This window comes from Sprattus sprattus, assembly GCF_963457725.1.
Source record: "Sprattus sprattus genome assembly, chromosome: 19".
In the NCBI taxonomy this organism is placed as follows: Eukaryota; Metazoa; Chordata; class Actinopteri; order Clupeiformes; family Clupeidae; genus Sprattus; species Sprattus sprattus.
The window spans coordinates 5,765,709-5,782,922 of NC_137917.1; the positions used below are offsets into that span (position 1 = coordinate 5,765,709).

Genomic DNA, 17,214 nt, shown 5'->3' on the forward strand with positions numbered 1-17,214 from the left:
TTTATCATGCCTTCCAACTTTAATGCTGATAAAGATGCATTTTTGACTGCAAATTTATCCTTCCAAAAGAATACAATAGTGCAATTGTTTATGGTTCCGGTGATTATATTCCATACGTTTGTTTATGCTGCACTGATATAACATCGCCAGACACTACAAAATGTAAGAAAGGCTTACTGTGGGCCAGTATGCAAGCCATATAGCAGCAACATATGGGTGTGTATTACAGAGAGAATTCGTTTATTGTTTTGATAGGGGTAAACACTCTGGTTCATCATTCTACTATGCTGGGTGCATAAAATACAATATAATAGTAGGTACGATTTGCAATAACATAACAGTGATAATAAGAATACAGTTTTTAAAAAGAGACAACCAACTACTAGAGCATTACATACAGCACCAACCAGCCAATCACATTCCAACCTCATGAGTTAGAGGGTATCAACAGGGGACTTGCTTGGCCAGTGTCCAGATTTTTTTTCTCCAAACTGATGAATTACATGATGACTTTCCCTTCTCACACACTCTCACACACACACACAGACACACACACACACACACACTTACACACACAGACACACACTCACTTTCTCACACACACACACACACACACACACACATATAAGTGTATATATATATTTATATATATATTTTAGAAAATGTCCCCATTCCCCCCAAAAATAAAAAACATACATACATCCCTTAAAAAAAAACAAAAAAAAAACACTTTTAAGTGTATAGTTTACATTATATATAATAGGGACCTTACAAAAATGCAATGCAATAATAACCATAATAAAACTGAAGGTAGATATAAATTGACCACCATCTGTAGTAAAGTATGAAAAGTTACTTTCACAGAGAGCATAAGTAGAGTATCGGCACTGATATGGCTTCTGCCATCGAATAGGAAGCCTTGAGCATATAAAATGTAGACAAAAAGGGAGAAACTTCTCTGATCTTTTGGATATTTCCATTCACACTTCGCTCTCCACATTCCAGTACTAGGTCATTATTTCTATGGTCCTTGTCTCTTCCCACGATTTAATTTGTTAAAATGTGATGCATAGAGAAAGTCCTTAATGTTTAAAAGGCATTGGGATTCACTTGTCAAATTTAATCTTGATACAAATTTTCCTTGAACCTAATCTGCTTTAGAGAAGCACAGTCTTTTAGGACCACATGGAGTGGAAAAACCCATTGTATATAGTAAGCCACCAAGATGACTGGACTATGGCTGAATGACGTTAGCGTCACAGAAAAGAAAGTCTTCCTCTGGCAAGGCTGCAATAAAAATCATAAGGTTTGACGTGAGAAACAAAGAGAAAACACAATGTTTTCCATATGTGACCATTCTATTCCCATATGACTGTTCCGTCCATATTTGAGGCTGTTCTTGATGTCACTTCAATATTGCTTGCTAGATACCTGGGCCAGTCTTGGAGAGCCCTTGCACGTTGAGGCCTGTGTTACAACCAAGAATTCTATTTAGCCTCATCTGAATTAAAGCTGTAAAAACTACAACTAGGGCAGCCTGCTTGCCATCTTTAGGGAGGAGTCAGAGAGGTTTTAAAGCCCTTCCATCTGTTCACCACCCAGATGTCAAATCCTCTATAAAAAAAATAATAGAAAACGAGAGACGAAACTTAACGGCATTCCCAGAGGTATCATATTTGAAGATCTGCATCAGTTAACACTGTCTGTAAGACCGAATGAAACCCTCGTCATTCTGCCAGTGCTTTAGTGCTCTTTCTAGCTCCTTCCCCTTCTCTCAGTCCTCTTCATCTTGCTTTAGGAGTTGAGGTGCTCCACCTGAATGGTGGAGGTGGCCACCGTGAGGCACAGGTCTTTGTGAGCTGTGAGGCTGGCCACGCTCACAGGCTTGTACTGTATATCCCCCGCTGCTACAGTCTTATATTGGTGCAGGTCAAAGGGGCATGGGACGCCCTCAACCTGGGAGTAGCTCCCTTGGTTACCGTGGCCTCCCTGGGACTGGCCCTGGTTTTGTCCTCCACCAGCACCTCCTCTTCCACCTCCACCCTGCCTGCTGTCGCCCCGGTCGCCCCGGCTCTGGGCTCCTCCCCCTGCGGAAGAGCCGGGGTTCTGGCCCTGGTTCTGGCTGGCGGCGGCGGACTGGGCATGTTGGGCGACCAGCACCGCTGCAGCTGTGAGGGGATCTGGGTTGTGTTTGCGCATGTGTTTCATCAGGTACGTCTCCTGAAGGCAGGGAGGAGAGGACAGCAACAGAGAGCAAAAACAGGAGAGGAAAAAGAGAGTGTTTCAGAAGCAGTCTTCAATGCACACATAACTAAAAAAATGCATATAAGCATAGCAAAAATGTAATTTGTTAGTAGTAGATGGGGGCTTCCATGCGTACCGATGTGTATGTGCGGTTGCACAGACCACAGGAGTAGAGTTTGGCGTGTTTGACCGTGTGTGTGGACAGGTGCACCTCCAGGCTGGCAGCGTCTGTGTAGCCACGGTTACAGCTGTGGCACTTGTAGGGCTTGTCCTTGTTATGCTGCCGGCGGTGCGACTGAGAGTGGAGTATAAAGAGAGAGAGAGAGAGAGAGAGAGAGAGAGAGAGAGAGAGAGAGAGAGAGAAAGAGAGAGAAAGAGAGGCTCATTAAGTATTGAATATGGTATAAGAATGAAGAGCTCTAAGCACTTAAGAGAAGTTTGTTTTGGTGAAGATGAGCCATCAGGTGTATTATTCAGGACCCAAGAGATACTTGTGAGGTAATGAGGTTTCTAACACATTGCATGCACAATCATGAAAAAATAAATAAATATACACACCCAAGTCACCGTTTCATTTCAACATTTGGGTTTGAAAAGGGCGACTGAACGGCCCCATAATGAATAAGCAAGGCAGACAGGTGGCTTTACAGGCACACTCACCTGGAGATTAGAGAGCTGGGTGAAGGCTTTCTCACAACCAGGATGCACACACTTATACGGCCGGTCACCTGTGTGGATCCTACACACACACACACACACACACACACACACACACACACACACACACAAAGTAAGCCTCCGGCCACTGAATCATTTATCACCCATAATGAACGGACTGCGAAGGAGAGGCTGATTTCTGGAGGACGAGGGATCACGTTGAGGATAGTGAGAAGATCAGCGTCTCCTAGACAGGGACAACAAATGAGACGGAGACAAAAACGAAAGAAGGCTGCACCAGGGGATGGATGGGCTGGCATATAGTAACCTGTTGTGCTGCTGTAAGTGGCTGAGCTGTCTGAAGGTCTTCTGGCAGTAGGAGCAGCCGTAGGGCTTCACTCCCGTGTGGATGCGGATGTGCTGCGCCAGGTAGCTGGTGTTGGCAAACGACTTGGTGCAGTGGGGGCACTTGTGTGGCTTGGACTCGGTGTGATTTCTTCAGAGAGAACAGGGAAGGAGAGGAACACAGAGAGAGAAAAAGATATCATGATGTATTCATTTAAATCAGATGAGAAACTGCGATGACAAAAATAAAACCCAAGAGGGCAGCAAACACAAGTCACAAGCATCTACATCGTCCTCACTGTGCAATGTTTACGCAGCATAATTGCAGGTCACTGGATGCCATTCTATCACACTGAGAATCAAGTATGAGGAGTGCAGATGCTGCAGACAAAAACCCATCAACAATGCACGGTTGGCATGGCAACACCACCCACCCATCTCCCTCTGTCTCCCTCGGTTTTCTGTCTGCACTGCTCTGTTTTTTTCCTGTCTCATCTCTGGCAAGGATTCTTTCCCCCTTACTTGGTAATAACAATACTGAAGCACTGTGTGTGGTCATCACTAAACCCTCAGGAAGTGAATAAGCCAGAGAGAGGATTGGGGGAAGGGAGAGGACAAATTGAGTAGAGGAGAGATGAAATGAGGTGAAGAGAGGAGAAGAGAGGTGAGGGGAGTGGAGAGGGGAGTGAGCTGGCAGCTGCTGTGGCCAGATGTTTGGCTAAGACACACACTCAAGGACAAGCCTCTTTTCAGCTGTACCAGGGCCTCTTCCACAGAAGGGGATTTCTAGATGCCACTCATGTCGGTCACAGGAGTGAAGGGATAACCAGTAAGACCTCAAACACTGTAACAATATGGCAACACAAACCCAGGGAATTTAAAACCTAAACTGATTTCAACTTTAAAAACCAATAACAGGGGTGGCGTTTGTTTACACACATTGTTTGCCCAAAAGGACATGGAACAGCTGAGAGAGGACAGGGGGGGAGGAAGAGAAGGACATAGAGATGAGTATGCACGCTCAGAAATGTATCAAACTAAAAGGAAACATGTTCATAGCTTGAGGGTTAACCTACAATATCAGCCTTTCCAGAAAGTACCTCAATTGATTTTTAACTACAATTAATTTGCTGGCCATCAGCTTAATAGACCAACGTTGGATATGATTTTGAGTGCATTTCAGATGAATCTCAAATGAAGGTCATGCACTGACGCCCACATTCAAATGCATATCACTGATCATCACTGACCCACGTCACTCCCAGACACACAGTCTTCTCCTTTCCCCAATATTTTGCTCTGCTTTTCTCTGCACTGTACACCTCATCTTACCTCTGCTTTAATTGCATTTATTCACACATAGCCTTGTACATTCACACAAACACATACAGCGCTGTCACAGTTCCTCTCACCCCAAACAGTACACAAAAACACCACAGCTCTGAAGCAGTAGTCCTCAAACCAGACATTTGGATGTAAAATTTTGCCCCGTTTTGTTAACCAATTCAGAGAATTGATCAGCCCATCATCACAACTTACATTCAATAGAGACCAATCTCAATAGCCTCTATTTCCAGGCCCAAGAAACATGATTTGAGGAACCCTGCCTCTCACTCCTCTCTCCCTCTCCACCCCATCTCACACAATCCATCCATCCCCAGACACACATACACAGCCGCCCACCCTCTCCTCCACTCCATTCCATTCCATTCCGCACTAACACGTGACCCCCCCCCCCCCCCAGAGCGGGGCCGTCTCAGGGCAGCCGGCAGTACCGTGTGTGCTGCTGTAAGTGGCTGAGCTGCCTGAATGATTTCTGGCAGTAGGAGCAGGTGTAGGGCTTGGCCCCGCTGTGGATGCGGATGTGCTGGGCCAGGTAGCTGGAGTTGGCGAAGGATTTGGAGCAGTGGGGGCACTTGTGCGGTTTGGCCTCTGTGTGAGACTTTGCGTGGATCTGCATGTCTGACTTACTGAAGAAGGTCACCGCACACATCCGGCACCTACGGACGAGAGAGACACAGAGACCAGGAGGGAGGGACGGAGGGGTGTGAAGGAAGGAGACAGCGAAAGAAAAGTAACAAGGAGAGAGGGGGATGGGGGGGGGAAGACAAATAGAAGTAGGGAGTGAGGACACAAAGTGGGAAAAAACAGAGAAGATGGTGATTTATGAGACAAAGGAGAAAAGAAAAGATGACAGCAGACAGGATGAAATCACAGTGAGGATTGATAAGAATGGGGGACACATGAGCGGGCAGCATAACGAAGGTGCGAGAAGAAAAGGTCGGGGGGGGGGGGGGGGGGGGACAAAAGGAGACAAGGCACAGAGAAGAGAGAAAGGAGGAGAGGTGAGATCTGTGAAACATAGGCAGCAGGACAAACATGGCAGATGTTGCAGAGATGAACAGCCGAGAAAAAGGCGGGGCAACGATCACACCAGTGCCACCACAAAGTGTGTGAGGAAGAACGTGAGAAAGAGTGAGTGAGTGAGTGAGTGAGTGAGACAGACAGGTGGAGGTGGTGAGGAGGGCCAGGTGCTCATCCATTGTGCGCAGTGGGAGGTCTGTTCATGTGGCCATGAGATGAAAGGCTTACACATGCAGCAATGGTCAGAAGCGTGCGCGTACAGTCGGACACACACACACACACACACACACACACAGCTTTACCAGTGCATCTAGAACACACTCAATCTCTCTGCCCCCTATAAAAAGCGCAAGCAGGTGAGAGTGCGTGTTGTGCCCCTTCCCGAGTCTGCCTCTGCTGCAGCAGCAGCCATGCAATGCAGTGGTGTCAGTGCGCTGAAGCCGATCTCCACAGAAGCTTCTAGACATCCCTGGTTCTTGCCCTACTCTAACCTGTGCACATACAGGCATGTGGTGTGCAGGTGTGCAGCCATTCGACCACCTGCACAGTTTAGATGGGGATGTGCGGGGGCTGAGAGAACTTTGGCCCTCCCAGGTTGCCGTACCTGTACGTCTTGGTCCCATTCTTCACCGCATGTTCCTCGTCCTCATTTGATAGATCGTAGGGATCAGATGGGTGATGCTGCAGGACAAAATGACAGGTCTGACACTTCTATTGATGCGTTTCCCCTTAAAAGCATTTACATACTGTTTTCCAATGGTATGCAAAACATAATAAATATGAATCGTTTTCAAAAGGTAGTCTGATCTGGAAAGACAGGAGATCCCTAGAAACACACCTGTCCACCAGCTGCCAGGTGTGCCAAGATCAGCGCCTCACTTCCTGTGGGCAGCACATGACCTGAAGTAGTGGGCCCCATCCGTGCCATATCCGACTTCTTCTTCCTGCCACGCTTCCCTGGCGTCGGTATGACAATGCCTGTACTGAGATCTTTCTTTTCTGTGGGAGTCAAGGGTTGTTTTAGACGACCCACAAAGATGGTACGGTTTTCAGTTAACTCTGAGCACTGTACATTTTCTTAACTCAATACCCATCACATCGATATTTAGAGTGACAACCACAGAGCATCCATTGCCTTGGAGCAAAGCTACCAAGTGAAAAACAGTCACGCTTTTGTACATGAGGTGAATCTACACCAGAGCTTCAGTAAATTAACTGCCTGTCATGGAATGAGCCAAGGGTATTACACCACACAGTAAATTCTGCCTCTGAATCACTCTCCTAGTGAGCGAAGTCTGAACTCTTATGGTGCGGGGCATGCAGAGGGTTGGCGAATTGGTTAACAAAGCCCCCAGTGGAGAATTTAAATTGACAGATGGTTGTGTGGGCTCCGCACTGCATTTCCATGAGCATTCCAAAGTAGGTGGTTGGGTCGCTTACCCGAGTTTGGTGGGTGGAGCGCAGACACGATCATGGTGGTGGTGGGGTGGCCGGAGACGAAGGACTGCGAGGAGGAGGCCGGGGAGACGAGCGTGCACTGGGGGGTGGTGATGACAAAGCCCGCTGTGGGCAGAGGGAGGAGAGACAGAGATTAGTCCGGGAGTGGAGGCCAGGAACAATGAGAAGGGCGGGAACGAAGAAAACACTGACAAATTACTGCCGGGAGGGCATAGAAGATAATTTCATCTTGTGGCGAAACACATGTTCTAAGAACAGAACAGCCATTCTGAGGGCCAATAAGAGTCAGCTACTATCAGAGGTGGAAAGACCAGTGGTCCAAGCAATCGGGACAAGGAAAGCCTTGGCTACTAATGTTCTCTACATGACAGCCCAACATTTCTGTACAGTATAGCACTCATACAATCAGAATCAGAATCATGTTTATTGGCCAAGTACATTTTCAGATACAAGGGATTTGTTCTGGGTTTAGTTGCTCTCAATGTATTTAAACTGAAAATATGCAGTATAACACAACAGTTTAGGATAAAATAAATAAATATAATAATAAAATATAATAATTTGTCAACTGTTCATTAATTAAGCAAGACTCACTGAAATACAGGGACTCTTCAAGCATATCTGAATATTCACCAACTCTTTGGTCTTTCTGATGTATTGTTAACATCAGTCTTGTCAACATAATTTGGGGTGATGCATCTACAAATGATGAGCCGTCTCTCACCCTACTTCTGCATTCTACGAGATTATACCTGCCTTTCCTGTCCAATACCAAGCAGTTTCAAAGCACCCCACCCCTCCCCATTCTCCTCCAGTTCAGAAGTAGCTCTCACATTACCCCTTATTTATCAGCGGACATCGCACACACACATTCTCCCATATAGGCACCCCAGGAGCATGGCCAGCTACCAGGCCAAACATTCATATTATCAGCACTCTAAATTAAGCATTCCGATGGACAGACTAGTGAAACACTCTCATCTGAACGCAGTCATCCCACAGACACACACACACACCGACACACCGACACAAACCTGCAGTCATAATGCCTGAGGTGGGGACAGGCACCACAGTGATGTTCTGGGAGGTGTGAGGTGGGTGCAGGTGAGACGACCCCCCTCCCCCAACCTCTTGCTTGGGCACTCGCCCACCCGCCACTGCGTCCATGGCAACTGAACCGGGGACGGCCAGCACAGCGGCAGGGTAGTGATGACCCGAGTGACCGAACGGAGTGTTCTTATCCGGTCCCAGCTGCTCCTTCATCTTGTTCAGAAACATGGCATTTTCAATCTGAGGGACACAGACACTCGGGTAAGAATCTGGCATGTTATTACTAGGGGTTGGAATCACCGACGACCTCCTGATTTGATTTATTCATGAGTCTTCGATCACAATTTGGCAAGATCATGACCCTTTAAAACTTTAATATTTCTGTGCTACACTGGCATTTCAATAGAAATCTTGGTTGCTTCAAAGAATTAAAGCCATACTATCTAAAATAGTCAAATGCAAATTCACAAAATAAATAACTTCTCAGTGCTGCACAGTGGACAGTGATTGCACCCAATTTGCTATGCTTGTAGCCTGTCAATCATTTCAGTCAATTCACATTAACAATATACTTATTAAAGAGCAATTTGTAGCAACTGCTGTAAAAGGATAAAATGCTCTGAATATAATGAAATGTATCTGAATGGATATTTTCCCCAACCCTAGTTTGATTTTCTAACGGTTATCCAATGTTCCTAATCTTAAAAGGGTTTGGATTCCAATCTTTACTTTCCTACTCCTCTGCATTTTTACAATTGTAAAAGTCAAGTCACCTAGATTCACTTGTGAAGCTCATTTTACAAAACACTTAACAACACATTAATAAACTCTAATCACAGTCTAAAATCACAGTCACAAATGTGTTTCATGACTTTGATATGGCATGATTGTGGTACGGCAGTGTGTTTTATGCCCTCACCTGTCCTTGTACAGTAGGAACATGAGACCAGAAGTAGGAGGAGTTAAAATGAGACTCTTCCATCATTCCTGAAAATGATAGACAACACAGCCAATTACAGAACCACACATATACACATGTAAAAAGGTTTGTAGAGTTTCTTATCATTCATGACTGCAAGGCCTACATGTAAAGGCTGAGTACAGTAGCGTTACTCATTCTCTCTCTCTCTACTGCTCTATAAAGATGTTGTGGTATGTATGAAGAATACAGCAAGTTAAAACAAAAATTGACTGATTGCAGTGGAAAGAAGACCAGGAGAGCAGATATTATACCAGTATATTGATGAAGTATAGGGTTAGGGTTAATGTCAATAGTAATTGCTTGTTGTAAAATTCGCAGGTGTCGACTTGGGGTGTGTGTTGGGTGGAGTACTTCGAATATTGACCAACTCTAGGAGTGGTTACGAGTCATGTGCCAGAGAGATTATTATACACAGGCGATTCTACAGATTTGGAATGCTGGCCAAAAATGTATCAGTGTGTATTTATGAGAAAAACATATACTAGAAAAGAAAACTTGCAACCCTTTCAAATGATGTGACGACAGCTGCAACCAACCACATCATTGGTGTGGCTTGCAAAATGGATCTGATGCCTAGAAATACCCTGAGGTAACATTAGCTGATTCACAACAACAAATAGTTAATATCAATACACGCCCAAGTTATTTCATAACTAAAGTTAGATAGCAAGCTATGTTAGCTACCTAACACATTTCATGACTGGTAAAATATGAATGCATGCCGTTCATGTTACAGCTGTATCATAAAGTATTAGCCAATGTACTATTATTTAGCCAGCTTGAGCATAGTGTAAAAATACATACTCAGGATGCAAGAATTGTTTTGTTTGTTCGTGTAATGTTACTCCAGCTGTCAAAGTATTGGAAATCGGTTCGTTAAATGTACAAATAATATGAAAGTAGAAACGTTGAGACAATAATCGCGAATCTTGTAGATTACACGTAGCTAGCTAGCTAAATATTTCATTTGTACAACGTTAGCTAGCATCCAACAATTCCAGCCGATTGTTATGACATAAAAACCAATAGCATATGAACAATACTGCGGGTCAGCCTCTCTACCACTCATCGTCTCTGTGAAAATAAAAAAAGGAAAAAAAAACCTCGGAGGATGAAAAAAACCGAGCAAGCGGGGGAAAAAAACTGTCGACGCCGAAAGCCCAATGCTGCGCGAAGCAGCCACACGCAGACTTCCGGCAGACGAGACAGAGAGAAGAGACGGCTGGTGTTTGCAGCACAAATTAAACAGAATAAAATAAGTATTAAGTGGAAAATTAGACATTATTACCGATACTGAAGACGCTCGTTCCCTCCCCGGGGATTCCTCGGGTCGGGACAGTTAGGAAACTTCGTCCAAATTCTCCCAAATCTAAAATTCCAACGAGTTTTTCTCCTCTGATTTTTTTCTATTTTTTTCTTTTCTTGTACGGAGCTACCCGACCTGTCTACGACACACTTCCCTCGAATAAGGTCGAGAGGCAGAGCGGCCGTGCGCTTTTCTTGATGTCATTTCCGACAAGTGAGGTCTAAATCGGCCGCTGAATTTGGAAAAGAATGTATCAAGAAAGCCATTATTTGTATCCCCTTTATGAATAAAGGCAACATTAAACGTTACATTGTGCAAATATTATTCGTGGAATAAATAATTGAAGGTCTTAATTTTCTGTTCGGTTAGGACGTTTGTAGATCAAGGGAAAATGAAATACAGATACGCCAGATAAGGACAATAGGCTTAGGCCTACATGTAGCTAATGTCAAAATCTGTGTTATTTTGGGAAATAAATACATCCCACTGTTTATTATCCTGGGATCACCCACAAGCCTAATGATAGCCCTTACCGTTTAGGAATACAAATCTGATGTTTAAAAAAGTTACATTAAGAAATCTAAATATCATATTAATCACAGAAACATAGCTCTCAGGTCATGCTGTTTTTTTTCTCAGTAACTCCACTCGGTGACGCCAGAGAATAGCAATTTTATAACTACAGAACTAGTCATTGGCTAGGTTACTCCTCCCTCTCCCTATTTCCTTTAAGTGAGGTCAATTCAACGCATTATATTTCCGGCAAGTAAGGTCGTGTTGTGAGACGCTACGACACGTCTTCTGTGAAGTCCCAGAAAGGACAGATGATCAATCGTCGTAGATGTCGTTGTTGTTGTACATTCTGTATGCACATATGAAAACTATTGTAGATAAACTTTTTCTGTTCTTACCAAAAGGGGAACTTTGAATAGAAGTTAATTTTAGTGGAAGGGTAAGTATAAACCGAAATAAATGGGGGAGGTGAGGAAACTGCACAAGAAGTTGAGGCAGATTGAGAATCTGGAGATCAAGGCTTCTCTAACAACAGAGGAGAGAGTTAAGGTACACAAACTGCTTTTGTATTGATATTAGCTGGCCCTTAACTCATCGTAATGTCTTGCTCGGCTCAACGCAGATTTCCCTAGGGCGCAGTCGTTTGTAGCGATGCAGCTGAAATTATCCCTCTAGGACACCGTTGATCTCAATGTACAGCATTGTCAGTGATGTTATTGTTCTCTTGCTCAGAGCAACGTTAAAGTATTCCCTTTCCCTTTCCAGTGTTCCTTCCCAAAATATATTAAATCTATAGGTGTATACTACTTAAAGGTTTATTTAACCGTGTTGTTGATAGGACAGAGTACCCCCTTCTGTAGTCTACAATATTGCCATTGGTTCGCTTGATCTGCGAATGATCTCCCAGTATTTAGGTTAATCCCAGATAGGCAGCCCACTCAATAACTTTATAAAAATATGGAGAGCAAAGGTAGCAACATATTTCCCCTGGGAAAGCCTACTGCTTTTACCATGTTTCCTTGTTAGACTCACATTGTTTATGCTGCTACTTATGCCCCTTCTTCAGTCTGTCAGAATCAACATGGCCAAATTATAGCTTACTGCATAGGAACCTGTTCACAAAGGAAATTAAATTAAAGGAAATAAATTAAAATAATTATTCAGAATATCCCTCAGGAGGCACTTAAAGGTGCTGTATAGATGATTTAGGATAATCCATAAGCAGAATTGCAATATAGTGTTCATAATTGTATTTTCATTAGTGTATAATCATTTGTAAATATTATTCGTATTATTTATGTTTTAGTAAGATCAGTACGATGCCTTTGTACCTACATTGGGAGCGGGTCCTCATTAGGGTCCTGCACGGAGTTCGCCAAGTTGCTGCCTTTTATTGTTTATGGTTGCGCCACCATATTTCTGCAGCAGCCCAGAATGGACAAACCTAAACATTGGCACTAGAGAGGGCCTTGAGCATTCTTTATGGCACCTGATGGCCACCGTATCCTCTCCCACACGCTTGGAGAGGGAGAGGTATTGCAATCTGCAGCCTCACCCCTAGATGACAAAAATCTTATATACTATGCCTTTAAAGTGTATGGAAATAGTGCTCAGTTTTTATTGTGGAAAATAGTGTGAGAATGGTGACTAGAATGGCTGTTCTTTCTAAAAGGTGATCAAATGTTAAGAATTTAGTCAGGGACGTAAAACACTTTACAATAGGGTGAGAATTTAAGGATACAACATGTATTGTGATTTCCGCCTGTAATATGTTGCGATTTATTTCTCCCATTATGTTTGGTAATAAGAGTCTCTGCAGCCATTTAAGCAGTAACTTTGTTCCAGACTATGATTTCCTTTCCAATTTCCGCAAGAGAAGAACGAGGTCTTGCGCCATATTGCGGACTTCAGATGCAATGTTATCAGAGTAGATGTGTCTACCAAAATCATTAAAACAATAAATATCACAATACTTGGCACCGCTCTATCAGTATTGCGCCTAAGAATACTGTGAGACTACACTGTAATGATTTCCCCCCCACCTCCACTACAAACATCTCTGTATCAACCACACTGTGCACATCTCTGTTTATTATTATGTTTGTGTGCACGTGGTTGAGATGCGTAGACTGGAATACCCTCTGTCTGACCATCCCTTTCTCACAGGTCTCAAAAAAGGTGGAGCTTCGTGCCAGATTGGCTGAGCTGCTGCTGCAACTTTCTGGCCCCCAGCAAACCCAAAGCATTGTGGGAGACGAAAGTGAGAAGATGAAGAGACAAGTGTAAGAGTTATCCGCCGAGGCTTGTTTAGAGGGGAGGCATAACTCTCCAGAACAGCAAACATAATCCACCTCCAGGCCTTCTTCATTCACGTCTCGCCAGTATCGATTGAAGAGTCACACTTGAAAAATATTACATTCCCAGTGAATCCAAAGCACTCTGCAGAAGCAGTAACACAAATATTTGCTGTTTATGTGTTAGAGAGGCTGTTTACAAACATTTGTTTTGTTATATATAAAAGAAACCTTTTGTAAAATAGATGTTAACATGTAAGGCTGCAAAATCTCATCTCCATGTATACATTTATATCCCTGTACATGCTTGCAATCTCCTCTTTAAGATTCATTAAGGTTCATATGAAACCTTTTTTTTGTTGGCATTTCTTGGCTTAAGGGTGGACAGTCCTGAGGTTGCCCCTGCCCAGTCACCAGCTCCTAAAATGCCTAGAACAGCAGCCCCAGAGACAGGGAGAGTACAGGCAGAGGAGGAATCGGAAGAGGAACTAGCTTCACAGGATATTCCAGCCTCAACAGAAACCAGCAGCCGGCAACAACAAGGTCTCATGTTAAGCATGTACAATAGAACCTAAGAAACGCAAACCATCTGCTTCTACTGATATCATTCACTTTGAAGAGGACCCACTATAATCTGCCCATAGGCTAGTTTTGAATCTAATTTGCATGCGTTAAATTGGGATTATACCAGCACTTGTGAGTTCAGAGAGACAACCTCAAAGCCCTCCATGTTCATTTCATTCAACGTGTCATTCTCATGTTTCAGAATCAGAATTTTCATCCCTGAAAGCATCTTGGGAAGCCACCAAATTTCGGCTAAGAACTCTCGAGGGCCACAGTGACATAATCACTTGCGTGGTTGCTGTGGACAACCTTGTGATCTCTGGCAGGTACTCCTAATGAAAAGAGATTCTTATTTGCTCACCCTCAGTTTTCTGTACTATTCTACCTGCCAGTAATATTGGAAAAAAAGTTTGTCACCTTATTTTTCTCAATATTTTCTCTCTTTATTTTCCCTCTTTCCTTCTCTTGTCTGTCCATTACCACCCCCACATGTTATTGCTCACCCTCCTGCTCTCTGTTTCTCTTCAAGCCGCGATACAACAGTGAAAGTGTGGCATGTTCCCACGGCAACAGAGCAGTGCAATCTAGGGGGGCACACTGGTGGGGTCACCTCTCTCTGTGCCCCTCCTCCAGAGTACTGCAGGAAAATGGGTATTATTTTATTGCTTGTTATTTCACGTGCTTTCACATTGTATTTACCAAACCATTCAACAGACAGCAAAGCATTCACGCATGAAGCACTATCCTGTGAGGGTTTATAAACATACCTAGTGCCTCATGACAGTAAACAGTCAGAGCCTCTTGACTGAGTTAGTCCTCATGTTTACATCTGAACACAGTGGTCACCACTTAGTTGAATTTTTTTCTACTCCATTCTCATGTCTGTCATGTACATACTAACCTCACTCTAATTTATTCAGCCTTTTCCTCTGCTGCCAGACCTCTCCTCTGCCCACTTCTCATGTCCTCCCCTCTTCTTCCTTCCTCTCGACTTTTTTCCTCCCCCCACACTCCCCTCCCCTCCCCTCTCGCTGTCTGTCTATCTTCAACCCAGCACGGTACTTGGATCTCAGTGAAAAGGAGAGATTTATCCTCAGTGGCGCCAGTGACTGCTGTGTGAGAATCTGGGTGTTGAGCTCAGGTACGATGTGCCGCACTCTCTCTCCTCTCTCCTCAAATCAACAACAAGAAAGGAAGCTGAGATGTATCTCCCGAAGGCCAGCAGTGGCACAAACAAGCAAACAAACAAGCAAAAACGCAAACACATAAAACATAAAACAAACACCAGCCTGAAATATAACACTCGTTGGCAGTGGATCAAGTCTCCCAAAACGAGTTGTCTGAATGTGACCCAGATTGAGCTGCTGCTCTGACAGCTCCACGGGCACCACACGGAGAGCACATTCCCGGCCCTGTGCCAAGGGAACTGTGGGGAAATGGCCAGTCTAACCTGTGTGCCCCTGCTGTGTACTGTCTTTAGGGCAATGTGTCAAATCCATCTACACCTTCAACGCAGTGACAGCCCTCTGCTTCATTCCTGAGGGACATGGATACATCATCACCGGATCAGGTGAGACAGACTGTGTGTGTGTGTGTGTGTGTGTGTGTGTGTGTGTGTGTGTGTGTGTGTGTGTGTGTGCGTGCGTGCGTGCGTGCGTGCGTGCGTGCGTGCGTGCGTGCGTGCGTGCGTGCGTGCGTGCGTGCGTGCGTGCGTGCGTGCGTGCGTGCGTGCGTGCGTGCGTGCGTGCGTGCGTGCGTGCGTGCGTGCGTGCGTGCGTGCGTGCGTGCGTGCGTGCGTGCGTGCGTGCGTGCGTGCGTGCGTGCGTGTGTGCATTAGCATATGTATGAGAGAGAGAACGATAAAGATTGGGAGCAATCATTATTTTATTACTTTATTAGAGGGCGGTCGCATCACAGAGAGTTGGTGAAAAGGTGTGCAGTGTTGTTGTAGAGAGGAAGGACTTGTTACATGGAATGTTAACACATTCTGATTGCAGTGGCAGTGGAGAGAATGCAAGACAGAATGCCTGCATCCTGGCAGCAGAGGTTTGTGTGTGTGTGTGTGTGTGTGTGTTTATGAGGGTATGTGTGTGGTTGTCTGTGAAAGTGCCACTGGGGAAAAAATGCAGGCCAAACCTGTAGCAGGGCATGATGGGAAGTGACAGTCAGAGCTACACTGCTCAGGTGTGCGCTAATTCCTGCCCCAGCTGTCAGCTAACGTTAGCGTCATCCTCCCCTCCTAGATGCAGGCAAGGTTCAGGCATGGAGCTGGCAGTCAATGGAGAACTGTCAATCAGTCAACGCTCATGAAGAGGCAGTCACTGCACTACAGGTGGGAGAACGACGTAGCAACTGCCAGCATTTCTCGCTCACTTGTCTTGAAGGACCTCCTCCTCTTGTCTCCAAGGAAACTTCTCTGGCAGCCAAGTATTGAACCACCTCATTCTGTCCTAATGGTTCACTTCAGTTCAATTTGGGGCGAAAAGAGAGATATTGAATTTGCGATTGGCATTGGAATTGAAAAAAAAGAAAAAAAACAAGTGTGCAATTTTCTTGGTGGGAGCCATTTGGTCTTGCCCCAACCAGGCTGTAACTTCTCTAGTGGAGTTTGATACTACACAAAATGTCACCATCCAGATAACAACTTCTCTTCTCCCTGCTCGGCCGGTCCTCCACAGTCTCAGGGTCCCCTGGTGTTCAGTGGCTCCGCAGACGGCAGCCTGTGTGTGTGGGAGGTGCATCCTTCGCACGGGAACCCCCTGCAGCTCCTCCAACAGTGGGGACCCTCGGTGACGGGGTGCGGCGGCACTCAGGCAGGTCGCGGGGGGTCACACCGCGGCCATCTGGCACTCAGTCCCCGTGGCGACCGTGTCTTCATGGCCAGCGGCAAAGCCAGCGTGAGGGTCCTGAACTGGAGAACGGGTGAGTTAGGCACACCCCACTGCATACCCTACCATGCATGGCCATCAGCCAGTTTATTCCGCTGCACTGAAATCTTTTGAATAGAAATCCTAGGCGTGTGCACAGCGTGTGGCTGACAGGTCTTGGGTGTCAAAGGTCAGATCGTCTCATGTAAATGTCATGTGTGACGTGTTGTGTCTAGCTGATCAGTTGACTTAAAATATCTTAAAGTTGCTATTTAAGCATAAAGGTTAAATTATAACTATATTGCATTATAAATATGTAATTATAAGTAATAACAAAGTCATTAATGTTATGAACAGGTAAATTGGACTCTCAGATGTGGATGACAATAAAATGATTGTTAATGTTGATATAACCATAAATACAGTTAAAGGACATTTCGAGAGCACAGACCTTCGCCAAGACCAAATGCTGTATCTCGTAATGTGAACTACAGGAAACTAAATTCATGGATTCAGATTCGCTCAAAATTTGAAAGGGTTCTTCCTTGGGTCTATGCTACACCCTTCCAC

The 17,214-nt window shown here is 44.8% G+C and overlaps 2 protein-coding genes across 2 annotated transcripts in view; one reads left to right on the forward strand and one right to left on the reverse strand.

Annotated features, from left to right (window-relative positions):
• Nucleotides 1-261: 261 nt before the first annotated feature.
• znf384b (zinc finger protein 384 b) lies at nucleotides 262-10,570 on the reverse strand. Its single transcript, XM_080858427.1, has 11 exons — nucleotides 10,389-10,570; nucleotides 9,038-9,105; nucleotides 8,103-8,358; nucleotides 7,051-7,173; nucleotides 6,449-6,609; nucleotides 6,215-6,291; nucleotides 5,022-5,246; nucleotides 3,230-3,397; nucleotides 2,905-2,983; nucleotides 2,381-2,539; nucleotides 262-2,220 (listed from the first exon to the last, which is right to left on the reverse strand). The coding sequence occupies exons 2-11, from the start codon at nucleotides 9,101-9,103 to the stop codon at nucleotides 1,795-1,797; spliced, it is 1,740 nt and encodes a 579-aa protein (XP_080714553.1). The 5' UTR covers nucleotides 9,104-9,105; nucleotides 10,389-10,570; the 3' UTR covers nucleotides 262-1,794.
• A 665-nt stretch (nucleotides 10,571-11,235) lies between these two features.
• The window catches only part of LOC308381022 (uncharacterized protein), an 8,316-nt gene continuing 2,337 nt past the window's right edge, over nucleotides 11,236-17,214 (forward strand). Inside the window, exons 1-9 of the mRNA XM_080858515.1 lie at nucleotides 11,236-11,468; nucleotides 13,086-13,201; nucleotides 13,593-13,756; nucleotides 13,980-14,103; nucleotides 14,307-14,428; nucleotides 14,832-14,918; nucleotides 15,258-15,347; nucleotides 16,021-16,109; nucleotides 16,456-16,699. Coding sequence (XP_080714641.1) covers nucleotides 11,379-11,468; nucleotides 13,086-13,201; nucleotides 13,593-13,756; nucleotides 13,980-14,103; nucleotides 14,307-14,428; nucleotides 14,832-14,918; nucleotides 15,258-15,347; nucleotides 16,021-16,109; nucleotides 16,456-16,699 — 1,126 coding nt within the window. The 5' untranslated portion in view covers nucleotides 11,236-11,378. The remainder of the gene's footprint in view (nucleotides 11,469-13,085; nucleotides 13,202-13,592; nucleotides 13,757-13,979; nucleotides 14,104-14,306; nucleotides 14,429-14,831; nucleotides 14,919-15,257; nucleotides 15,348-16,020; nucleotides 16,110-16,455; nucleotides 16,700-17,214) is intronic.

Excerpts from the sequence above, each read along its gene's own strand:
- znf384b (XM_080858427.1), bottom strand. The coding sequence starts at position 9,103 with ATGATGGAAGAGTCTCATTTTAACTCCTCCTACTTCTGGTCTCATGTT. Across the intron at positions 6,292-6,448 it reads ACCTGGCAGCTGGTGGACAG|CATCACCCATCTGATCCCTA; the intron begins GTGTGTTTCTAG and ends TTTGTCCTGCAG. Across the intron at positions 2,540-2,904 it reads CCCAGCTCTCTAATCTCCAG|TCGCACCGCCGGCAGCATAA; the intron begins GTGAGTGTGCCT and ends CTCCACTCTCAG.